General features: G+C 41.0%; 1 protein-coding gene across 1 annotated transcript; it reads right to left on the minus strand.

Moving 5' to 3' along the window:
- Nucleotides 1–213: 213 nt before the first annotated feature.
- LOC307167012 (putative G-protein coupled receptor 34) lies at nt 214–26,704 on the minus strand. The gene is made up of 2 exons (XM_079885877.1): nt 26,365–26,704; nt 214–980 (listed from the first exon to the last, which is right to left on the minus strand). Exons 1-2 carry the CDS (start codon nt 26,697–26,699, stop codon nt 380–382), a joined length of 936 nt encoding a protein of 311 aa, XP_079742003.1. The 5' UTR covers nt 26,700–26,704; the 3' UTR covers nt 214–379.
- Nucleotides 26,705–27,502: the final 798 nt, after the last annotated feature.

Below are 27,502 nucleotides of genomic sequence, written 5' to 3' on the forward strand. Positions count from 1 at the left end.
AGACTAAAAATAAATGAATAAATAAATACATACATAGATAAATAAAAAAAATAAACAGCATTGAAGGTTGGAAATGTGTATGGAATCAATTAAATTGATCTTTACATTATAAATGGTGTACATGTACATCAATATGGCCTGTGAAAGATTGTACCATATTCTAAAGTCCAGTTTATATAATTAAGTCTATTCATTATGGAAATAATTGTTTAGGTTATTATCAGTGTTTTCGTTATACCCCGTTCATGAGCACAAGACCTTTTCCACTGCAATTTCACTCTTTTTGCACCCATAATCTTTCAACAAAGATCCTCATTCTCTGTCAATAGCAACAAAATAGGGAAGAACATCACAAAAGCACAAACAAGATAGCCCTCATTCATGGACAGTTTTGGCAACTGCTAAAATTAAACTGGGCTCTGAAGGCCCTGGAAAACAAGAAGTAAATAAGTGGATCCAAGGAGGCATTTAGTGCTGCTAACAGGATGGACAGCTCCTTCAGGATGCTGAACACACGGAGTACTGAACAGTCATGCAGCAGGGGTTTTATGAATAAGTTAAGCAGTTGGACCAGATGATAGGGCACAAAGCACAAGCAGAAAATAACTATTAGCACTAGCATGTTGCGCTTAGAATTTCTGAATGTTTGGCTATTGAATGAGGTCTGTGTAGAGAATTGAACTTCTCTTAGTTTTTGAAGAGTCTTCCAGTATAGAAGAATCAGAGATACCAGGACAAAAATGAAGATCATAAAGGCCACACAACTGATGATTTTGTAGGCCAAACTGATCTGGAGACTGTGTTGGGATCCGCAGGTCAATTCATGCTTTTGATCGTGACTCTGGTAGTTCTGAAGAACGAGGATTAAGTATATGGAAGATATGGCTAACAAGAAGAGCCAAATAGCTGCAGAAATGTGGCGGGCGATACGAACTGTCTGTAGTTCATTAGTCTCCAATGGCCGGACAATCCTCAGGTACCTGAAAAGAGTGTAAAGAGCACTATCAATAATACGTTACATTTTGCATTTATTTACATGTAATCATGTAAAAATACTGCATAAAATCCTCAACATTCATTTAATTTGTCAGTTGTCTGATGTGTCTATCCAAATATTATAGTAGACTTATTAAAGGAACATGGAGCAACATGTGTTTAAGAGCTTTGATCACAATGCATTCATGGATCACATCCTGTTGGGACTGAGCCAGCAATCTTTCCAGTATCAGCTCTTTTAATATTTAAAGTGCCACTATTATGCATTTTTACATTTGATTGTTACATTTCTGAACTAATTGTAACTGCATGTAAAATAAACCTATTGTACCTGACAAACTTAATTTGTTTAAGTTATATTTGTATTATATTGTATGTATCCCATTGTTTTACTTTTTTTTTTAATGACAGAACTTAGATAAAATAACAAAATAACTATATCATGGTATATATCGTTATCGTGAAATAAGAATTTGGTCGTATTGTCTACCCCTATCTTACACAAATCTAATCCCTTTGTAGTGTGTAATGTGCTGCAAATACACACTGTAAAAAAATTCTAACCTCTCCCAGTCAAAATTTTCTAGTGACTGGTCACATCTAAATTTTTAAATTGGCCCAAGTGCAATTCTTGTTGCAATAGTCTGTTAACATTGGCTCAATGAGAAATAATACATCAGACTAATTGAAAAATTTAGATGAGACCAGTCACTAGAAATTTTTGACTTGGGGATGTAATTTTTTTTTACAGTGCAATGTTGGGCATTGGAGATAAAATGTAACAAGTAACCCTTGATATTCTGAAATGTACAATGTTTTTTTTTTAATTGTTTCAGTATTTAAGCTACAATATTTGTAAAAAAATTAAATGTATCATGTTTCTCCCAAATAAAATTGAAGACATCTGAAGACAAAGCTGATACCTAAATGAGACATAGAAGAGAATCACCCCTTAGTATCCTAAGCTTAGACCTTTGTCAGAATCACAGCCGTGTGGCAGCACTTCGACATTAAGGCACTTTTTTCCCCATACATTTTGCATTCTTAATCAGCATATTAAGAGCATTTCATAATAAACAATGATATAAATTGGAACATTTTTACAAAAGTTTTTATTGAGAATTAACAGGAGTTTAACTCTAATGTGTTTCATTTGAAGTCACCATAACAGTGATTAGGGTTTCCATTAGTTGGGCTCTTAACTCTTATTATATATTTTGTCTTTTTTGGCTGCTGTGAACAGTGTGTTTTTCAAACACATTTGCAGCAGCAAAGGACGCTAAAGTGAAACGAGAAGGCAGATGTTGCGTTACCTTTTTTATTATCATATTTTCTTTTTCTTTGTTACCTCCCCTCCTGACCCCTAGACTAGGAGGGGAACGTAACAATTGGAGGCTCGTCCGGGATTTGAACCCGGGACCTCTCGCACCCCAAGCGAGAATCATACCCTTAGAAAAAACCTGCAAGGTAGATTTATGTACCTGAACAGAAGACTGTTTTGGGAGTGGGCAGGGAACAATTGGCTACTGCTCAAAGAACAGACCCTTCTTTAGCAAGCTGTATTGAGTCTGTTGTGAATCTCAAAAGAAAACATCACGATAAGGTAAAGTACTTTTGGGAAGGGGAAGTTATAATGCCGAGATAGAAACCCATTGCTCATACTTTCCTCAACAAAGTTCATCAAACCATTCTGCCTCAACAGTGTAGAGAGCCTGTACTGAAAATCGCTCATGATCATGTACTCTCATGACACTTAGGAGTTACCAAGACGTTCAAACGAGTGTCACGCTACTTTTTCTGGCCAGGGCTAAAATCAGCGGTGTCTAATTTCTGCCACTTGTGTGCTGCCTGTCAACTGTCAACTAGCTGTTTCACAACTGTTATTCTGAATGTTCTGATCCAATCTGACTTCTGACCTGTAACACTGCCTGAATCATAATCATAGCCTGGTTTCTCCCAAGTTTTTTTTTCCTCCATTCTGTCACCTGATGGAATTTTGGTTCCTTGTCACTGTTGCCTTGGCTTTTGGCTTGCTTAGTTGGGGACATTTAATATTCAACAATATTATTGATATGCCTAACTGAAGGTGGACAATGATGCAATTTTCTTCTAGTAACAAACTTTGTTGTATTATTTTCCTGTTATCACTGTGAAGCTGCTTTAATACAATCTATATTGTAAAAAGCGCTATATAAAAATAAATAAATAAATAAATATATACGATAAATCACGTTTGAGATTTGTGCTGGCTACTGTATACCAGGGCACCATAAAGATTTTATCAAAGAATTTGCGGACTTTCTATCAGAATTAATATTGACTGCAGATAAAGTACTAATTGTTGTTGAGTTTAATATACACAGATAATGAAAAAGATGCATTGGGTATGGCATTTAAAGACATTGTAAACTCAATTGGAGTTAGACAACACGTGTCAGGACCTACTCATCGCCGTAATCATACTCTAGATCTAATATTATCACATTTCTACCATTTCTAGTTGTTTATATTACTACATTTTACCCAACATCTCAGATTAACCTGACATCGCTAGCTTTTGTTATTAGTACTACTAGCACAAAACGCTAGTAATTCGCTAGCCTGTTAACGCGCCACCCGTGCGCTCAGCTATTTTATTTATTTATTTTTCTCTCGCGCGTCCGCGCCTTTGAGTTCATAAAAAGCTCAGGTGAGTAAGAATCAGTCAACAAACACGGTGAGTAATGTCTTGTCCTGTTATTGTCACCTGCACTTCATGTCACATGTTTAGCATAGCTTTCTCTGTCGACAATATAGGATTTATATGTGATAAATGTAAGGAGACAGTTAGGTTGACAGAGAAGATTTCAGAATTAGAAACACGCATCCAAACTTTAATTGAGGATAGTAAGAGTGCTAGTGCTTTAGATGTTTTGGATGCGCATAGAATAGTGAACACTTTACATGAGTCGGTTCTGGCTGAAGTAGAGCCTTTGCAGCCGGGCAAATGGGTGACAGTGAGGGATCGCTCTAGTCGCGGATCTAAAAACCACTCTTCCGTTCCGATTACCATAACAAATCGATTTGCCCCGCTCAGTGAAACACCCACTGAGAATGATTGTGCCCTAGTTATTGGCGATTCTATTACACGGAACGTGAAAACAGAGACACCAACCACCATAGTCACATGTTTGCCGGGAGCCAGAGCGCCTGACATCAAAGCAAATTTAAAAGTGCTGGCTAATGCTAATCGTAAATTCTCTAAGATCATTATTCATGTCGGCACTAATGATGTTCGACTCCGCCAGTCGGAGATCACCAAAATTAATATTAAAGAGGTGTGTGAACTTGCAAGTATGATGTCAAGGACTGTAATTTGCTCTGGCCCCCTTCCTGTTCGCAGGAGTGATGAGATAGTTAGTAGATTGTGTTCTCTTAACGGTTGGCTGTCTCGGTGGTGTCCGCAACATAATATAGAATTCATAGACAATTGGAAAAGTTTTTGGGGCAAACCTGACCTGTTGAAAAGAGATGGTATTCATCCCTCCTGGGATGGTGCTGCTCTTCTCTCTAGTAATATGGCTCATAGTCTTAGAGCTCAAACATGACAATCTGGGGCTCAGGTCAGGAAGCAGACAGACTGGCTAAACCGACCGTCTGCTAGCGGCCTCGCGTCACCCAGGTCAGATAAATCCTATCACATAGTGCCTCTTTCACCTAGCTATCATCATATAGAGACTGTGTCTGTTCCCCGAATTTGGAAATCCAAAAAAAGTTTTAACCCATCTAAGGTTAAAAATGTAATTGATGTTCAACAAATAAAAAACAGCTATAATACAGATGAGCAAATGCTAAAGCTTGGGTTGCTGAATATTCGATCGCTTACTTCAAAAGCACTCGTTGTTAACGATATGATTTCAGATAATAACCTAGATTTGCTGTGTTTGACAGAAACCTGGCTAAAACCAAACGATTACATTACTTTAAATGAATCAACCCCGCAAGATTACTGTTATAAACATGAGCCTCGTCTGAAACGCAAAGGGGGTGGTGTTGCTGTAATTTATAGTAATAGTTTCAAAACCACTAAGAAATCAAGTTTCAAATATAATTCTTTTGAAGCATTGGTGCTTAATGTAAAAATATATAGTGTAAACGATAAATCACGTTTGAGATTTGTGCTGGGTACTGTATACAGGCCACCAGGGCACCATACAGACTTTATCAAAGAATTTGCGGACTTTCTATCAGAATTAATATTGACTGCAGATAAAGTACTAATTGTTGGTGATTTTAATATACACATCGATAATGAAAAAGATGCATTGGGATTGGCATTTAAAGACATTGTAAATTCAATTGGAGTTAGACAACACGTGTCAGGACCTACTCATCGTCGTAATCATACTCTAGATCTAATATTATCACATGGAATAGATGTTGATGCCGTTGAAATTCTGCAGCAGAGCGATGACATCTCAGATCATTATCTAGTCTCGTGTAATTTGCACTTAGCCAAGGCTGCAAAGCCGACTCCGTGTTTCAAATATGTTAGACCTAATACTTCTGCTACTAAAAATTGCTTTATTAATAATCTTCCTGATTAGTTTCATCATCTCAGCATCCCAGATAGCTTAGAAGAACTCGATATTGCAACAGAAACTTTTAACTCTCTCTTTTCCAGCACTTTAGACACAGTTGCTCCGTTGCGCTTAAAGAAGATTAAAGAAAATAGTCCAACGCCGTGGTACAACGAGCACACTCAGGCCCTTAAGAGAGCAGCCAGAAAAATGGAGCGCAACTGGAAGAAAACAAAACTAGAGGTATTTCGCATTTCATGGAAGGAGAGCTCAATTACTTACAGAGAGGCTTTAAAAGCGGCTAGATCTGCTTATTTTTCAACCCTATTAGAAGAAAATAAACATAATCCTAGGTATTTATTTGAAACGGTGGCTAAACTAACGAAAAATAAAGCTTCAAGCCCAGAAGTTTCCAAGCAACACAGCAGTAATGATTTTATGAACTTCTTCACTTATAAGATTGATAATATCAGGGACAAAATTATAACTATGCAACCGTCTACTACAGTATCGCATCAGGCAGTGCATTGTAGCCTCCCTGAGGAAAAATTTTATTCATTCGTTGCTATAGGAGAGGAAGAATTTACTAAACTCGTTAAATCATCTAAATCGACAACATGTATGTTAGACCCTATACCAACTAAGCTACTGAAAGAGATGCTTCCAGAGGTCCTAGATCCTCTTCTTAATATCATTAATTCATCTTTGTCTCTAGGATACGTACCAAAAAACTTTAAGCTGGCTATGATTAAACCGCTTGTTAAAAAAACGCAACTTGATCCTACATAATTAGTCAATTACAGGCCGATCTCGAATCTACCTTTTCTGTCAAAGATATTAGAAAAGGCAGTATCCTCACAACTGTGTTCCTTTCTTGAAAGAAATGATATCTGCGAGGATTTCCAGTCCGGATTTAGACCGTACCATAGTACCGAGACAGCTCTCGTTAGAGTCACAAATGATTTGCTCTTATCATCCGATCGTGGTTGTATCTCGCTATTAGTGTTACTCGATCTTAGTGCTGCGTTTGACACCATTGACCACAACGTTCTTTTAAATAGATTAGAACATTATGTTGGCATTACGGGAAATGCACTAGCATGGTTTAAATCATACTTATCTGACCGTTATCAGTTTGTAGCAGTAAATGATGAGATGTCTCATCGATCACAAGTTCAGTATGGCGTACCACAAGGCTCAGTACTAGGACCGCTGCTGTTCACTCTGTACATGCTACCATTAGGAGATATCATTAGGAAACATGGAATTAGCTTTCACTGTTATGCTGATGATACTCAGCTGTATATTTCTTCAAAACCTAACGAAACTTAGCAATTCATAAAATTAACGGAATGCATAGCAGATATAAAAAATTGGATGACTCGTAATTTCCTATTTCTAAATTCTGAAAAAACAGAGTTTCTAATTATTGGACAAAAAACTTCCTCACGTAATAACCTAGAATACTGTCTAACACTTGATGGCTGCTCTGTTAAGTCTTCGTCGTCGGTTAGGAACCTGGGTGTGCTCTTTGATACTAATCTTTCATTTGAAAGTCACGTGTCTAGTATCTGTAAAACTGCATTTTTCCATCTTAAAAATATATCTAAATTACGCCATATGCTCTCATTGACAAATGCGGAACAATTAGTTCATGCGTTCATGACCTCAAGGCTAGATTATTGCAATGCTCTACTGGGTGGTTGCCCTGCACGTTTAATAAACAAACTACAGCTGGTTCAAAACGCAGCAGCTCGAGTTCTTACCAGAACCAGGAAGTATGACCATATTAGCCCGGTTCTGTCAAAACTGCATTGGCTCCTTATTAAACATCGCATAAATTTTAAAATATTGCTGATTACTTACAAAGCACTAAATGGTTTAGCTCCGCAGTACTTGAGCGAGCTCTTAACACATTATAGTCCGTCACGTCTATTGCGATCTCAAAATTCCGGCCAGTTGATAATACCTAGAATATCAAAATCGACTGCTGGCGGTAGATCCTTCTCCTATTTAGCACCAAAACTCTGGAACAGTCTTCCTACCATTGTCCGGGAAGCAGACACACTCTGTCAGTTCAAAGCCAGATTAAAGACACATCTCTTTGACCTAGCATTCACATAATACATTATAGACTTCTATAATTTAATGTTAGGCTGCATAGATTAGGTCAGCCGGAACCGGGAACACTTCCCATAAATCCTGATGTACTCGTTACATCATGAGAAGAATGGCATCTACGCTAATTTTAGTGTCTGTGTTTATCCCGAGGTTTTCCTGCAGCCTGCCGGATCCAGGCCGTATCCAGATCTGATGAAGGACCTTCGCCTGGACCGATGACAACGCAGTGCTGAAGTGCCAACTAGTCTCTCCCTATGGAGGATCCCTCTACCACTCTACAGATAAGACGTTGTCGGGAAATTCGTTTCGCGTTCCTACCCCAAAGCAACAAAATAAAATAAAATTCTTTATCAAAATTTATAAGGAAAGACAAGTACTTTGTTTAGGCTTGGCTTGTAAGGAATTCCAAACCTGCGTATTTTCAAACGCACATAACTATAGAACCCACTCTAAATGCGCATGTGAACGCCATCAGCGTTTCTCACAGGTTCGCGTTTAAAGTCTGTGTAGAGGGAATGGTGTCGTCTTAGCGGCCCCTAATTTAATAACAAATGATCGTTGCGACGGAAGCAAATCAATCAAAACTAACTTTAGATGGAAAATAACTTAACTCTGCTATAAAGCCAAAACAATCTCTGTTACCTTAAATTATACGCTTATCTCTGTGAAGCTGCTTTGAAACAATCTACGTTGTTAAAAGCGCTATATAAATGAAGATGACTTGACTTGACTTGACATGGAATAGATGTTGATGCCATTGAAATTCTGCAGCAGAGCGATGACATCTCAGATCATTACCTAGTCTCGTGTAAATTACATTTAGCCAAGGCTGCAAAGCCGACTCCGTGTTACAAATATGTGAGACCTATCACTTCTGCCACTAAAGATTGCTTTATCAATAATCTTCCTAATCAGTTTCATCATCTCAGCATCCCGGATAGCTTAGAAGAACTTGATATTGCAACAGAAGCTTTTAACTCTCTCTTTTCCAGCACTTTAGACACAGTTGCTCCGTTGCACTTAAAGAAGATTAAAGAAAATAGTCCAACGCCGTGGTACAATGAGCACACTCGGGCCCTTAAGAGAGCAGCCAGAAAAATGGAGCGCAACTGGAAGAAAACAAAACTAGAGGTATTTCGCTTTTCATGGAAGGAGAGCTCGATCACTTACAGAGAGGCTTTAAAAGCTGCTAGATCTGCTTATTTTTCAACCCTATTAGAAGAAAATAAACATAATCCTAGTGTGACATAATGAGCTGGAAGCTCATTTGTCCGCATTCTAAGTTATGTGACGTCATTAACCTGCGCGTGTATTTAGGCTTCTTGCGCGTCTTTTGTGAACTCTCGCCTGTTTGCTGTATGCTGCACGCTGCCGTAACTGCTCCCAGTGTGTTATTTGGGAACCCTCGCCTGTTGCTGCACGCTGTATGCTGCTGTGACTGCTACTAGCGTGCCTTTTGTGGACCTCGTCTGTTTGCTTCTCGCTGCACGCGGCTGTGACCGTTCCGGTCGGACAACAATTTCCCATTTCGTTCATTATAAACGTGGTTTTGGTTTCAGTTGGATGGCTGTTGTGCGGGCGTCTGTGGACTTCAGGTGCGGGTATGACCGGTTTTAATTTATTGTTGATGCCTTGTTAAAATGTAGCAACTGGTCTGGTGGCAACTCTCCTGCATTTGTTTTGTTAGTTCTTGTGAATGACGACTGTATTAGACTATTGAGGGGATGTCCTTTTGGGTGCCTGGCTTCGCAGCTACGGTAGGTCACCATCTAATTTCTCCTTGTAAAATTTATGTGTATATGTAGATTGTTTTAATTATTTGTGTGAATTTCAGGAGAACTACAGTTTGTGCAGTGTCATCGCTGTTTTGTCACAGGCCATGTTGAGACTGCTGTGACACAATGTTTTGATCCTGCTGTACTTTGTTACATCTAAACATATTCTGCTCACACACTTCCTTAGTGGATATTTTGCCCATATTAAGATCCTAAATTATTGTTTTTTTTTGTTTGATATCTTGTTTTGTATTTGTGGTTTTCATTTTTGTGGTTTCCTTTCTTTTGTATAATTTTCCATGTCTTAAATTGTCTTCTTTTGGTAAATATAATATTTGTGAATTGATTTATTTTGTATATTGTTTATTCATTTGAAGTGTGTTGATTTTTTGTGAAACATAACTATTTGTTTTTGTTGATTTTGGTAAAAAGACTGAATTTGTTTTACTTTAATTTTTCTTCTTCATTTGATTGGGCCTATTAAGGTTGAATGTCAAGGCCTGTGGGTGGATGAGCAATTGCCATCCACCTGTTAACTTGTATAACCTTTTATTAAATACTTTCTTCTCTGTGTGGTATGTGTGTGGTGTGGAGAGTGTTCTTTTTCAGGAGCTGCGGCCTTTTGGCTTAGGAAAGTGATCATTTCCCTCCTTTCTTTGGTGGTGGTGTCTACAACGTGTGCCGTGACTGATCATTTCACTGGGGCTCTTTGTGCTGTGAGTGTGTAGTGTGTGTGTGAGGGGAACATGCATACCTCTTGCAAGGCCGCAGCTTCCTTTTTGTGAACATTGTACTTGACTGCTTGAGGCTTGTCTTATTTTTGTGTACGGGTTTTATTATAAATTATAATAAACTTCTTTTTGTAACTTTGTATAAATACCTGTGTCTCCATGCTTTGTCTTTAGTGGGGAACTTGTGCGCGGATAATATTCTCTGGGTGAAATTCCCAGGGTGGCGTAGTCTAAGCTAAAACATATAACATATATAGTGTCCTTTATCCTTGTGGTGGCCACACTAGGTATTTTTTGAAACGGTGGCTAAACTAACGAAAAAGAAAGCTTCAAGCCCAGAAGTTTCCAAGCAACACAGCAGTAATGACTTTATGAACTTCTTCACTTTTCACTTCTTCAGATTGATAATATCAGGGAGAAAATTATAACTATGCAACCGTCTACTACAGTATCGCATCAGGCAGTGCATTGTAGTCTCCCTGAGGAAAAATTTGATTCATTTATTGCTATAGGAGAGGAAGAATTTTGCAAACTCGTTAAATCATCTAAATCAACAACATGTATGTTAGACCCTATTCCGACTAAGCTACTGAAAGAGATGCTCCCAGAGGTCATAGATCCTCTTCTTAATATCATTATTTCGTCTTTTTCTCTAGGATATGTACCAAAAACCTTTAAACTGGCTATGATTAAACCGCTTGTTAAAAAACCGCAACTTGATCCTACAGAATTAGTCAATTACAGGCCGATCTCGAATCTACCTTTTCTGTCAAAGATATTAGAAAAAGCAGTATCCTCACAACTGTGTTCCTTTATTGAAATTAATTATATCTGTGAGGATTTTCAGTCCGGATTTAGACCGTACCATAGTACTGAGACTGCTCTCGTTAGAGTCACAAATGATTTGCTCTTATCATCCGATCGTGGTTGTATCTCTCTATTAGTGTTACTCGATCTTAGTGCTGCATTTGACACCATTGACTACAACATTCTTTTAAATAGACTAGAAAACTATGTTGGCATTAGTGGAATTGCACTAGCATGGTTTAAATCATACTTATCTGACCGTTATCAGTTTGTAGCAGTAAATGAAGAGATGTCTCATCGATCACAAGTTCAGTATGGCGTACCACAAGGCTCAGTACTAGGACCGCTGCTGTTCACTCTGTACATGCTACCATTAGGAGATATCATTAGGAAACATGGAATTAGCTTTCATTGTTATGCCGACGATACTCAGCTGTATATTTCTTCAAAACCAAACGAAACCTACCAATTCACAAAATTAACGGAATGCATAGCTGATATAAAAAATTGGATGACTCGTAATTTCCTATTACTTAATTCTGAAAAAACAGAGATTCTAATTATTGGACAAAAAACTTCCTCACGTAATAACCTAGAATACTGTCTAACACTTGATGGAACCTGGGTGTGCTCTTTGATACCAATCTTTCATTTGAAAGTCACGTGTCTAGTATCTGTAAAATCGCATTTTTCCATCTTAAAAATATATCTAAATTAAGCCATATGCTCTCATTGACAAATGCGGAACAATTAGTTCATGCGTTCATGACGTCAAGGCTAGATTATTGTAATGCTCTACTGGGTGGTTGCCCTGCACGCTTAATAAACAAACTACAGCTGGTTCAAAACGCAGCAGCTCGAGTTCTTACCAGAACCAGGAAGTATGACCATATTAGCCCAGTTCTGTCAACACTGCATTGGCTCCCTATTAAACATCGTATAAATTTTAAAATATTGCTGATTACTTACAAAGCACTAAATGGTTTAGCTCCGCAGTACTTAAGCGAGCTCTTAACGCATTATAGTCCTTCATGTCTATTGTGATCTCAAAATTCCAGCCAGTTAATAATACCTAGAATATCAAAATCGACTGCTGGCGGTAGATCCTTTTCCTATTTAGCACCAAAACTTTGGAACAGTCTTCCTACCATTGTCCGGGAAGCAGACACACTCTGTCAGTTCAAAGCTAGACTAAAGACGCATCTCTTTGACCTAGCATACACATAACACATTATAGACTTCTATAATTCAATGTTAGGCTGCATAGATTAGGTCAGCCAGAACCGGGAACACTTCCCATAAATCCGTTACATCATAAGAAGAATGGCATCTATGCTAATTTTAGTGTATTTGTTTATCCCAAGGTTTTCCCGCAGCCTGCCGGATCCAGGCCGCATCCAGATCTGACGAAGGACCTTCAAACCTGCGCACATATATTCAAACGCACATAACTATAGAACCAATTCTTAAAGGTGCCCTAGAATGTGTTGAAATAATATTTTAATTTTGTCTCTGATATCTACATAGAGGGTATGTGGCTTATTTAAGGGCATTTAAAATGTCCAGATATGGTTTTACAGGTCCATTTTCAACCCTAGAAATTGGCCCTAGAATGAAATGGTCTGTTTTTACCTTATTTGGAAGGGTCATGAATAGTAATGAGGAGTTCTGCTCTGATTGGCTGTTTCACTGCGGGCTCATTACAGTAGCTCAGAGTGACAGCAAACAGTTCCCTGATGTCCAGCGTGACAATGGAGAGATTAGGCGTTCAACCATACATCAGAGTCCTGCACGGGTCCGATTTTGTAAATCCGCACCCGCCCGTAGTGCTTCAAACCGCATCCGACCCGTTTTCCGACAGCAGCACTAATTAAAATCCGCAACCGACCCGACCCGCTTAAAATAGAACCGACACCCGACCCGCACCCGAAATAAAATAAGTTTAGCCAATCACATTATAGGCACAATTACAAAAATGTTTATTGCCAGGTCATGCAGAAGTTATTACACGACAATTAACACAAGGACAACTTCAGCCGAAGCTGTAAAAAGGCCGGTACATGAAAAACATGGCTAACGTTTCCACAAAACTGAGTAGCCTTATCACATTTTACCAATCGAACAGACGCGGCTACAACACTATATCTGCCACGCAATTTCGTCTAGCCTACATCTGACAATTTTGGGTTCAAACACGCCCTGCACACCACACATACTTCGATAGAACTGCTTGGTTTGTTACCACAGTTATCTGCGTGCTTCCTCGGCGATGAAGTTCCACATTTGCGGCTATTGAACACGAAAATGCATGCAGTAAATAAGCCTTTCACAATATTTTCTTCAGATAACTCCAAATTTCTCCCACACACAGGACTAGATTTTTGATGACGTATTGTCGACAACTTTACAATCTCCACTAGCTATTCTTTTCTTCAACTCCTCAGCATCCATCTCGACGACTGCAAGCAGATCGCACGGTTATGATGAATTTTTAAAAGTGAAAGTAGCCTAGGTAACGTTATAGATTCCTGGGAGTGCGCAGTTCCGCCTGGCATTGAACATGGGCTGGCATATGCAAATTTTTGGAGGCGTACATATTAACGATCCCGACTGTTGCGTCACAGTTGGTGTTATGTGGAGATTCGCCTATTTTTCAGGGGTGTTTTTCAAAAACGAGATTTAAATAAGGAGAAAACAATGGTGTTTGAGACTCACTGTATGTCATGTCCATGTACTGAACTCTTGTTATTTAACTATGCCAAGATAAATTCAATTTCAAATTCTAGAGCACCTTTAATGCGCATGTGAACGCCATCAGCGTTTATCACAGGTTCGCGTTTAAAGTCTGTGTAGAGAGTGTAGCGTCTGGACCAATCGGACACACACAAATTATTCATTTATTTAATGAATAATCCAGCAAACTCACTGTGAAACCTTCACCAAAAACTAACATCCCAAATGAGGCTAACACACTGGTAGGACGGTGTCTTGTTACAGGGAACACAGAGAGTTTTTACGATCAGATAAGGTTTTATGGGTGTTAAAGAATGTGGCCAAATGCAAGAGAGAGACCATGGAAAGACAGAAACAATCTGCAAAACAGACTCTCCTGCATTCATTTATTGATGAATTGACTAACATGAAATTAACATGCATTCCAGAACCTTTTTGAAAATGATTTACTGTTGTGTGTTTTGTCTTTTAATAATTCTGTTGATACTACAACCCCTGGCAAAAAGTATGGAATCACCCCTCTCAGAAGATGTTCATTCAAATGTTTAATTGTGTAGAAAAAAAAAAACAAGCACATATATGCCACAAAACAATTTTCACTGAACAATCAAACTTCTGGCTGTATAAAACACTTTTTAAAAAAAACAATAATAGTCAATTACAACTGTTTTTAACAGATCACACAGAGGAAAAAAATATGGAATCACACAAATCTGAGGAAAATGATATGGAATCACCAAATAAAAACACTACTAGTACTTTGTTGCACCACCTCTGGCTTTTATAACAGCTTGAATTCTCTGAGGCATGGATTTAACTAATGACAAACAGTATACTTCATCAATCTGTCTCCAGCTTTGTCTTATTGCAGTTGCCAGATCAGCTTTGCAGGTTGGAGCCTTGTCGTCGACAATTTTCTTTAATTTCCACCACAGATTTTCAATTGGATTGAGGTCCGGACTATTTGCAGGCCATGCCATTGACATTATATGTTTTTCATGTAGGAATGTTTTCACAGATTTTGCCCTATGGCACGATGCATTATCATCCTGAAAAATGATGCTACCATCACCAAACATCCTTTCAATTGATGGAATAAGAAAAGTGTCCAAAATCTCAACATAAACTTGTGCATTTATAGAAGATGTAATGACTGTCATCTCTCCCATACCTTTACCTGACATACAACCCCATATCATTAATGATTGTGGAATTTTGCATGTTTTCTTCAGGCAGTTGTCTTTATAAATTTCATTGGAACGGCACCAAACAAAAGTTCCAGCATCATCACCCTGCCCAATGCAGATTCGTGATTCATCACTGAATATAACTCTCATCCAGTCATCCACAGTCCAAGATTGTCTTTCTTTAGCCCACTGAAACCTTGTTTTTTTCTGTTTAGATGTTAATGATGGTTTTCGTTTGGTTTTTCTGTATGTAAATCCCTTTCTTTTAGGCGATTTCTTACAGTCCGGTCACAGACATTGACTCCACTTTCTGCCCATTTGTTCCTCATTTGTTTTGTTGTGCATTTTCTGTTTTCAAGGCATATTGCTTTAAGTTTTCTGTCTTGGCGCTTTGATGTCTTTCTTGGTCTACCAGTACGCTTCCCTTTTACAACCTTTCCATTTGATTTGTACTTGGTCCAGATTTTAGACACAGCTGACTGGGAACAACCAACATCTTTTGCAACATTCCGTGAAGATTTACCTTCTTCGAGAAGTTTGATAATCCTCTCCTTTGTTTCAACTGACATCTCTCGTGTTGGAGCCATGAGTTATGTCAATCATCTTGGTTCAACACATCACTAATGTGTGCAAGCACTCTTTTTTAACTGCAGACTAATTAGCAGTTGTAATCAGATACAGGTGTTTGTTTTAGAAATGCAAAGTGCATGGTGATTCCATATAATTTTCCTCAGATTTGTGTGATTCCATATTTTTTTCCTCTGTGTGATCTGTAAAAACAGTTGTAATTGACTATAGTTATTTTTTTTTGTTTTTTTAAAAAAGTGTTTTATACAGCCAGAAGTTTGGATTGTTCAGTGAAAATTGTTTTGTGGCATATATGTGCTTGTTTTTTTTTTTCTACACAATTAAACATTTGAATGAACATCTTCTGAGAGGGGTGATTCCATACTTTTTGCCAGGGGTTGTATGATCTCTTTGACACGATGTAGTTATTACAGGACCAACGGTCAATGTAACCCACTTATACCATGTATGGTCTCGATAAATTGGTACTCTGAAGATCGAAATGATTGTGTACATGATATGCCAATAGCTGTGCAACATATTATTATTACAAGAATCTTTCGTAGTTGTGGCATCAAATACCAATTCAGCATGCCAGTCCGAGTGAGCACGCTTAAGACAAAGGCTTGTAAATCCTGGTGACAGAGGAAACTCCCGCAAGAAATTCTATCCTTCTCATTGGGTGAACCAGCCTGCACAGGGCTGTCCTTTGTCAAGCTTTAAAAAGGCCTTTTCACTAGATCAGCCCACTTTTTGTGTTTGTGCTACTGGCCTCCACTGTATTCCTCATGTTGGGGGCCCCTCCCCCACCACTGGGGCCCATGGCCCTGGATCCAACAGGCCTGATGCCGTCTGCCTTGCCTAGTCAGACTGAAAAACTGCAAACCTACCATCACTGAACAGTCAACCATCAACTCTTGGCCTTCTCTGCACTTCAGGATGCCACGGGGCGTCCAGCGTGCCCTCAGCAGGCCTCGACTCACAACAGCCATGTGCTCATCCAGAGAGAGAGGACTCTCTCTCTCCACCACAACAGCATCAAGGACAACCTCAGGAGTTCCACATCTTCATTCAATGCAGAAGAAGTCCATCACAACTCCCACCATTTGCTCTTTGTGTCCTGCCGGCCCAGAGCGTGTAGGCCACAATCTGTACTCCAGCCATGAGAACAGCGACAATACAAGTTCATCCTATCTCTTTCATCCAGCGGAGAAGAAACGATTGCAACTCATACAGTGACATTTGACACTCAAGGACCCAACAACGAATTCAATCTTCAACCATTTCAAGAATTGACCATGCAAGTATAAATTTCATGAGGTGCTATGAAATAAGCTGATGGTTCTTTTCATACTAAAATAGATCTTGCTCCATAGTTCTATTTCCTGTTTCCGGTTCCATAACACTCACCACTTGACCTATGCATGTATGGATGGATGAATGTATGTATGTATGTGTGTTTGTTTTGTTTAGTTTAGTTATGTTTGTGATTTAGTTAATAAAACTTGTGCACAATTATGAATTTGGTTTCTGATCCTCTGTTTGCATACAAAGTCCCTTTTACGATTTTGATCTTGTTACATGCTCTAATTGCTGTACATAAGGAATAATTATTTTTCAGCGACCATGAAAGATACATTTTCCTTAGAATAAATGAATAATCAAAGAGTTCGTTGGAACTGATTAATTGATTGTAATATTAATTTGGCTTACCTCAAAGTTAATCTAATTAACTGACCCAAATATTAATAATTAATCATAATTGGTAATTATGGATTATTATTAATATTTCCCCTTTGAGCTAATTTGTTACAAGAGAATGGTGTCATCTTAGCGGCCCCTAATTTAATAACAAATGATCGTTGCGACGGAAGCGAATCAATCAAAACTAACTTTAGCTGGAAATAACTTTATATTATTAAAGGGATACTTCACCTCTGGAAAGATGAATGTGTATTTAAAATGGGTCATTTATGTAGAAGAAATGTGAAATTATTTTTGAATTTGGAGCTTTCTAGACTGAGAAAAGCCAGAAAATGTTTTTTTGGCTTATGTGGAAGAAAGACAACAACTCCCAGAATGCACTTGCTTCACTGCCCTAGGAGGCCACTCCCAAGCCACGCCTACCGGTAAGAGAGAGCGCAGTTAAACAACAACAAGGCTAGGCTACTAGTGAGTCTCCGTGGACCGTGACGAGTCTGCACAGGATTTCGAGATCGCCCAAAATGTCCGGGATTCGGTTTTGTGTTCTACAGTCGGCATTCATCATGTTTACTGTGGCGAGCGAGCAGGACGAGGCTGAGGGGCGCGGGAGAACGGTGCGAGGCCGGTGGCTTGATTACTGATGACCAACACCGAGACGCACAGGTCTTGTAGGCGATCTCTCACGGAGGAGCGGGAATTTTCTTAGCAATGTTAAAACGCACATCAACCGATCACTTGTTTAGCGTTCATGTAAACACTACATTTAGATTCACCAATCGGAATGAATTCAGTTAGATTGAAACAAAAGGTGTGCATATAAACAATGAATGGCGACTGCAGAAAGCAAACGCCGAATCCCGGACATTTTGGACGATCTCGACAGCCGGACATGTCCGGGAAAAAGAGGATGGTAACCCCTACTACTCAGCTTTCTCCACAGAACAAGAGCCTGCTAGCTTAGCTTCCAAAGAAAGATGGCTGATGCTATGTGTACATTCTGTGAGTGAGATCCCACCCTCTATGGGCGGGTTGAAAACATACGGAACAGCTCCTCCTACTGGCTGTAGTCTTTAGCCTCTGGCCAAAAAATCCTCCGATGACGCAAAATAACGATTTTGACGTCATCGGAGGATTTTTTCCAGAAAAAAATACATAAATCTCTCATCTCAGGTGCATATGAGGGTGGAAAGCATGGTAATTCGAAAATACTACAGGTTTTCTACTAATACAAAGCTTAATGCTAAATCCTGAAGTATCCCTTTAAAGAACCGCTATAAAACCAAAACAATCTCTGTTACCTTAAATTATACGTTTATCTCTGTAAAGCTGCTTTGAAACAATCTACATTGTTAAAAGCGCTATATAAATGAAGATGACTTGACTTGACTTGACTTGGTAAACCGAACCAAAAACAGTTGCTCCTTTGCGACCTATCCCTGTGATGCAAGAACCTTTTGAACGCCTGTCATTGGACTGTGTGGGCTCTGCCCAAGTCAAAATCCGGTCAAGAGTACATTCTGTCTATAATGAGTACTTCTACACGTTTCCCCAAAGCGATCCCCTTGCGCTCTATGAAAGCCCACATCATTGTTTATGAGCTGATCAAGTTTTGCACTGTCTTTGGATTGCCAAAGGTCATACAAACTGATCAGGGAAGAAATTTCACCTCAAAACTGTTTACACAGTCTCTAACTCAGTTTGGAATTAGGCATGAACTGTCAATTGCATACCACCCTCAATCTCAAGGTGCATTGGAAAGGATCCACCAAACGCTTAAGATGATGTTGTGGACTTACTGTCTTTCTAGTTGTAAAGATTGGGCAAAAAGTTTACCATTCTTGATGTTTGCTAATCGAGAAGTAGAGCAGGAATCTTTTTTTTTTTTCAGTCCTGCCGATCTTGTCTTTGGTCACATGGTGCGGGGCACTCTTAAAGTGTTAAGCAAGCAGTTATTGGCTAAAGATGCAATGCCTGTCATAGTCCTTGATTATGTAAGCTCATTTAGAGAACAGTAACACAGAGCTTGTAAACTGGCTAGAGAACACTTGACCACAACCCAATCTAAAATGAAAGACCACTACGCCAAAAAAAGTGTTTCTCGTAGTTTTCAACCAAACGACGAAGTTCCTATACTTCTACCTGAGCTTGGTACATCCCTCCATCCTAAGTTCACAGGTTCATATTCTGTGAAAGAAAAACTTTGTCAGCACTCCTGATAGGCAGCGCAAAACCAGGATATGCCACATTAACGTGTTAAAGAGATTTGTTCGCCAGATCCTAAGCCAGATCCCCCATGTAAAGCCTTGTTTATACTTTCGCCTGGCTCTGCTGCACGAGTCTCCGCTGACTGCGTGCTCACCTCCCCAAACCGACGAGGCGTTTATTGACGCGCTCGCCATTGTACTATTCTTTGAAACGACAGGGCGCGACTCGAGTAATTGTCCTCTAAACCATCAGGAATCAGCAGTGAGAAGAAGAAAGCTACACACGTGACAATGTTTATTTTTGTACACCACTACCAATACCACACTACAAAAAGAATTGTGTAAAACCCAGTAAACCCTGAGATTATTACTTGTGACATTAAAACAAAATATATGGATATGAGAGCAAATATACCATATAACTAAATTAACGATCTCTTAAATATTTTCTAATTTCACTAAACATTTCATTAAGTTTCGTTAACATTTTTATTAAACAAACTTTATGTTCATTAAAAATACTTTTTATGCTATTGTATGCTCATTTTTTAAATGTAAGCAACTAATTTAGACATCCAAATTATAGACATTAGCAAACTGGATGCCGGTGTGATGAGAAGTACGTGCTCGGCCAGATTCGGCTCGAAATCGTGCATCTTCGGATGTGGAGCCGCGCGCGCTGTTACAAAAAAAGCCGTGCACACCGTCAAGCGAAATGGGGTCTTGTGGACCCAACGCGCACGACCACCTACACCGCAATGACGTCATTTTTGGCATGCGCACCTTCGCGTATAAACCTAGCTTAACCTTGTGACTACGCCCTTACCAGTTGCTGTAGCAGTACTAGTTGCTGAACAAGATGGTAAAAGTCTACTAAACTCTGCTGTGATGAAAGATCTACCTTCCTTTCTTTCTCATCTAGAACCTGAGGAGGTCAATCAGATTATGCAGTTAATGCATCGTTATCCACCTCTGATTTCTGATGTGCCAGGGAGAACCACAGTTCTTGAACACGACATCACATCAATGTAGGTTCAGCTAAACCGATTAAACAGAACTCCTACAGAGTTAACCCAACTAAGCGTCACATAATGAAAACCGAAGTCGAGTACGTTACAGCGCGGTCTGGCTCAGCATAGTCAGAGCCCGTGGAGCTCACCGTGTTTACTAGTTCCAAAGGCAGATGGCACATACCGGTTTTATACTGACTTTCGCAAGGTAATCGCAGTGACAAAATTTGTTACAAAACCTGACTTGCTGAAGGGTTACTGGAAAATGCCACCAACTACCCGTGCTGCAAAAATCTCTGCGTTTGTTACTCCAAATTACTTCCTGGAATATGCTGTCCTTACCTTCAGAATGAGAAATGTGTACAGAATGAACCAAATTGTGATGCATACTTTGATGACATTGTAGTCACTACTGAATTATGGGAAGACCATATTAAAACCTTGGAAATGGTCTTTGAAAGGTTCAAACGTGCTTTGCTAACCTTAAACCTGTCTAAGTGTGAGATAGGGAAGGCTACAGTAACCTAGCTAGGGAAAAAGGTAGGCCATGGTTGGGTGAAACCTGTTGAAGCTAAAGTGGAAGCTATTCTAAGTTCCCTAAACCTAACAACAAGTGTGAGCATCACCGATTTCTGGGAATGTCAGGTTCCTACAGAAGTTTTTGCAGAAAGTTTTCCTCTCACAGATAGTAGTCCTCTCACAAACCTCCTAAGCACAACGAGAAAGTTTAGGTGGAGCAGTGACTGTGATCGAACATTTGAAGCTGCTAAAGACCTGTTGAGTAATGCCCCTATGTTAGCTGTCCCTAACTTCAAACTGGCATTAAAACTGCAGGTGTATGCAAGCCACTTTGGTGCTAGAGCTGTCCTTATTCAAGAAGATGCTCAAGGCATTGAACACCCTGTCTCTTATTTCTCCCGCAAGTTCTCAAAGTGTCAGCTATCCTATAGCACAATTGAAAATGAAGCTTTGGCTTTATTGTGGGCTTTACAACATTTTGAGGTTTACATTGACAGTAGTGCTCTACCTGTAATTGTGTATACAGACCATAATCCTCTAACTTTTCTGTCCAACATGTCTTCTAACCAGCGTTTACTGCGCTGGGGTCTCAAGCTTCAAGATTTCAATCTCCAGATACAGCACAGCTGATGCTCGGTCCAGATCTGTTGAGATGACAACTTAGGTGACGTGCATGTTGGGATGGTGATACAGAAACCTTATCAAACCTTGGTCTGTAATCTTAGTGGTGGGGGTGATACATCCCAGGGTGCTCTAATATCATTTGTTGTGAGAAAATGCTTGTGTGCCCTGAGTTGTGCTCTGTTTCTCTCCCTCTCTTTTACTCAGGTTAATTACCATCAGCTGCAACTTGTTGTATAATGGGCACACTCAGAAAGGCCTGCGCTGAGGAACACTTATCCCCAGCCTTAAGCCCTATTCGGATGGTAATTGTTTCACAGGGGGTCGTAAGGTATTTTCACCATTTACAGGGGTTAGTCTGAGATTTTATTGCTGTCCGAATCCAGAATGTCAGTGTTTTTCTCCCACCACCCGCATTAAAATCCCAGGCCGACTTACTTACTGTTTTTTGACAAACACCAAGGTCGTGTGGTGATTTAATTTCCGTTCGAACCCACATCTCTGAGTTTACAAGAAGAGATCACTTCAAAATTCACTGTTTAAATTCATTTTGGCCACTGCGGAGCACCACTGTATGATAAGTGTTGAGCTTCGTGTTGTAATGTGCACACATTCTGACAGCAATAGGTGTGCAACACCAATTTAAAATATTATGTAGCCTATTATATACAATTACATAAAAAATATAAACCAAGCAGTTGTGCTTACCTCATGTACAGTAAATAAGAAGCTGCATTAACTTATTTATGCTAATTTCCAATTTTTAAAATGACTTCATTTTGAGATAAATTGCAAGACAGAAAACGTCTCGGTTACGTATGGTAACCCACGTTCCCTGAAAGAGGGAATGGAGACGTTCGTCGAAGGGATCCGACAGAAATGGGATCTTCACAGATAGACCAGTCTACTTCGAGAGAAACTAAATGAGCCAATGCACATTTTAATTGCGCCAGCTTCTTCTATAACGCAGTGCGGGTATATAATGAGCAGCAGGTGCAACGTATCTTTGGTTTTCGCTGAGCCGAGCCAGGGACCCGGCCGCCTGCAGCGATGTTACAAAAACATGGCAACAGGACAAACGTCTCCGATCCCTCTTTCAGGGAACGTGGGTTACCATACGTAACCAAGACGCTCCCTTTCACGTCGGTCACTCCAACTTTCGTCGGAGGGATCCGACAGAAATGGGATCCCAACCAACACGCCATGTTGTTGGCCCTTCCAGTGCCCTGCATAAGCCTCACTTCTGTTTCCCTTTATTAGGGGCAGAAGCTTATGCGGGGAGTCCTGGCCACTGATGTTGCGCAAGACCCACTCAGTGAGAACATTGGATAACACTGGGAAAGTGTGCCCTTCCCAGGGGAAGGAGAATGCTGCGGAAGCCACGACCTGCCCGGAGGGAGGTAACATCTGGAGAATACACATTTGGACTAGCCAAGCAGGGTAGTGCAACATATGGAAGTCTCTGGGGTGGTTCCGGTCTAATCCTAGGAGGGAAGCGCACCGGCAGAGACGGCAGAGCGGGCTCTGCGAAGGGAAAGACACTGGCTAGCCGACAGGGTAGCCATACCACGTAATTTACACATATGGGGTCGCTGCAGGGACCGCTACATATGGACAACGAGCCTAGCACAGGTTCCTCAATGCATACAAGTGTTAGGCCTGGCGTCAAACGCTCCGCAACGTCTGACTGCCGTAGGGGTCACACTGGAGCAAATGGACGCACTTATCTGGCCGACCAGGTGAGAATGGCGTAGCAAGCCAACACTTGAGCGGGTTCCCTGCGCTACTGGCCACTTGGGGTGAGTATACGGGAGGATACCGGCTCTACACGAAGGCTATAGAATCTAGCGAATGTGTTGGGTGTCGTCCAGCCCGCAGCTCTACATATATCTGATAGTGAGGTGCCTTGAGCCAACGCCCTGGAGAAAGCAACACGCAACCTGAATAGGCAAGGCACGTCTTGGGATTGATATGCCAAGACAATTGCATCCACTATCCAGTGGGCTAACCTCTGCTTGGAGACAGCCTTTCCCTTCTGCTGGCCTCCGTAACAGACGAAGAGCTGGTCAGAGGTCCTAAAGCTTTGCGTTCTGTCCACGTATAACCGCAAAGAGTGGACGGGACAGAGAAAAGCCAGGGCTGGGTCTGCCTCCTCCGAGGGCAGTGCTTGCAGGTTCACTACCTGGTCTCTGAAGAGCATGGTGGGAACCTTGGGCACATTTCTGGGCCGGGGTCTCAGAACAACGTGAGAGTCAGCCGGTCCGAATTCTAGGGACGATTCGTCGACCAAAAACGCTTGCAGGTCCCCTACCCTCTTGATAGAAGCCAGCGCCATCAGGAGCACTGTCTTTAGAGACAGGATCTTTGACTCTGCTGACTGCAGTGGTTCGAAGGGTGGTCTCTGCAGTGCTCTGAGTGCTCCCAAGAAGGTATAGAAGGGAGACAAGTTGGATTTAGTCTCCTTGCCCAGCTCAGGAACCTGACGATCAGGTCATGCTTTCTCAATGACTGACCTTCAACTTCATTGTGATAGCACGAAGTGACCTTAGATGCTTCTGATTCCATAGGAGGAGATGGCGGGAAAGTTTCCACATGTGACAAGAGCGCAAACCACCTTGTCGTTGATGTACGCAATGGTCGCAGTGTTGTCCATAAGGACCAGTATATGCTTGTCTCGAAGCAGAACCTTGAAGCGATTGAGAGCAAGATGTACTGCTAGCAACTCAAGGAAATTGATATGCCAATGCAGCTGAGGCCCCGTCCACAGACCCAAAGCTGCATGCCCATTGTACGTGGCCCCCCAGCCGGTGGCAGATGCATCCGTGAAGACCACAGCATGCCTGGACACTTGTTCTAGGGGAACACCTGCCCGTAGAAACGAAGGGTCCAACCACTTGGTGAGGCGCGCTGTCTTGTTGACCGAGTCTAGCTCCATACCGAGATAAGAGATCCTCTGTGCAGGAGAGTTTGCTCTTGTCCCAGCTGACCCGAAGCCCCAACAGGCTGAGGTGCCCGAAGGGTAGGACTTTGAACTGATACGCCTGACCCTCAAAAGCAAAGCGCAGGAAGGGCCTGTGTCGAGGAAGAATTGAGACGTGAAAGTACGCATCCTTCAGGTCGATCGCTGCAACCCAATCTTGGGGATGGGGATTCAAAAATGCGTTTCTGTGAGAGCATTTTGAATGGGAGCTTGTGCAGGGCCCGATTCAAAGCTTGTAGGTCCAAGATTGGCCTTTCTTGGGTACAATGAAGATAGGGCTGTAGAACCTTGACTTCATATTGGCTGGAGGGACCGGCTTGATTGCGTCCTTCGCAAGTAGGACTTCGATCTCTGCCCGTAAGACAGGAGGACCAGTAGTCATCACTGTGTTGAACCAAATGCCCCTGAACTTGGGAGGATGCCGGGCAAACTGAATCGCATAACCGCGTCTGATGATGCAGATGAGCCAGCGGGATGGTTTGGGGAGCGCTAGCCAGGCTCCGAGAGAGCGTACCAGCGGGACCAACGTAACCACAGACGTACCGCGGAGGGGCAGCGAGGTGGAGGACAGGGACCCGACCCGAGAGACACTGGGGTGGCTCGGAGTAGGGTCTGGGTGTGCAATGCAACACACACCTGGCTCCACGGGTGGACAGAGGATGCGTGGGAAGGCTTGACTGCATTCTAGCAATTGCAGAAGGGGATGAGAGTGGCGAGGTTTCATAATGGTGCACACTGTCGACCCTTTTGTTAAATTCTGCACCCGGCCCTCCTCCGGGGAAAGAGCAGCTTCATCCCGGTCCAGGTCGCCCGGCGTCTAACTGCAGTAGTCTAACTTGCTGTTGTAACACAGGGTTTGTGATGTGAATATATAAATGGTACAATACATTTTTTAGATGTTTTTTTTTCTGATCTCGTTTCACTTTAGCTTTCTTTGCTGCTGCAAATGTATTTATCAAACACAGTCACAGCAGCCAACAAAAAAGAAAAAAGAAAAAAAAGAAAGATATAATAAGAGTTAAGAGCCCAACTAATGGAACACTAATCACTGTTATGGTGACTTCAAATGAAACACAGAGTTAAACACCTGTTAATTCTCAAAAACTTGTGTAGACGTCTGACAGAAATAAAGTCAATTTGGTTAGTAATAAATGAAGCTGGTAATGCTGTTTGTGGAGTTGTTTAATCCTCTGCTGCTGAGATCTTCAGAGATGTATTGTCTTCTTGTATCTTCAGTTGATTTAATCTAAGGCTTTGGCTGGAAGTCAGTTGTAGTTCATAGTCTCTTTTTCTGTTGTCTTTTTTTCTTCTGTGATTCTGCTTGTTAACATGCTTATTAAGGCTCAGATGACTCCATATTTAATATACACAGATTTTGTGGCTCAGATAAGGTCCAGTTCTGGTTTATTTATTTGCTCTTGGCTGACATGTGGCATTGCTATGGCCTGCTTGTGGCCCAGATCTGGCAAACAGGAGTGAGCCACCCAAGGGCCGTCATTCCATGCTGCATGTGGGCCAGATCATCATTCAACGTGCCAGATGTGGACCGGAGCTGGGACGTCACAATGTTGCTATGCGGGTTGTTACCTCCCCTCCTGACCCCTAGACTGGGAGGGGAACGTAACACAGCGTTGCGGCAACAAACATCCCCACAGATCTGGCCTGCCGTAGATGAACAGTGGAATATCTTTTCATCAAGCCAAAGCGCACACTGACACTGAAAGCGCACTGAAACTGAAACTTTTGCAGCAGGAACATGATATCATTACAAATGTTCGTCCTAGAAAAGAAAAATCACATTTTTGTACTGCTATGATATTAAGTAATGACAACAAGCATTAGGCGTATACCTGTTTACAGCAATAGCGTCCATGAAGAGAATGCTTGCATACAAGGTTGCTCCTGCAATGCTGCAGTAAATATTGAACATTAACTCTGAATTATTGGCATAGGAAGCAATGCGCAAAAGTAAACTAAGGCAAATAAAGAAGTCAGCTGCGGCCAGGTTCTTCATGTAAATCGTGATGCTGGACTGGACACGCTGATTAGTGCAGAAATACACACGCATTGTGATGCAGTTCAACACCAGACTGATGAGAAAAAGTAGTGAGTATGCAAATATGAAAACATAATTAGCTGTAAATTCACAGAGAGGTTGTGTTGTATTTGGCATGTTTGGTTCCATGGCGTCATTTTTGAAAGTTGTGAAGATAGCTGCAGGCACTGGAGACTCCATCTATGTAAGCAAGAAAACATACAGGTCTCACCCAGTCTGACTTTGAAAGAATTCCACAGTACCTAATAGTCTAACCCAACTATCTAATACCTAAAAAAAATAAAATATACGATATATATATATATGTATATATATATATATATATGTATATATATATATATATATATACACTGCTCAAAAAAATTAAAGGAACACTTTGAAAACGCATCAGATCTCAATGGGGAAAAATATCATGCTGAATATCTATACTAATATGGACTGGGTATGTGTTATGAACGAAAGGATGCCACATCGTTTGATGGAAATGAAAATGATCAACCTACAGAGGATTGAATTCAAAGACACCCCGGAAATCTAAGTGAAAAAATGATGCAGCAGGCTTGTCAATTTTGCTGAAATTTCATTGCAGCAACTCAAAATGGTACTCAGTAGTTTGTATGGCCCCCACGTGCTTGTATGCATGCCTGACAACGTCGGGGCATGCTCCTAATGAGACGACGGATGGTGTCCTGGGGTATTTCCTCCCAGATCTGGACCAGCACATCACTGAGCTCCTGGACAGTCTGAGGTGCAACCAGGTGATGTCAGATGGACCGAAACACAATGTCCCAGAGGTGTTCTATTGGATGTAGGTCAGGTGAGCGTGGTGACCCTTCAATGGTATCATTCCTTCATCCTCCAGGAACTGCCTGCATGCTCTCGCCACATGAGGCCGGGCATTGTTGTGCACCAGGAGGAACCCAGGACCCACT

Source organism: Squalius cephalus (genome assembly GCF_949319135.1).
Source record: "Squalius cephalus genome assembly, chromosome: 11".
Lineage (NCBI taxonomy): Eukaryota > Metazoa > Chordata > Actinopteri > Cypriniformes > Leuciscidae > Squalius > Squalius cephalus.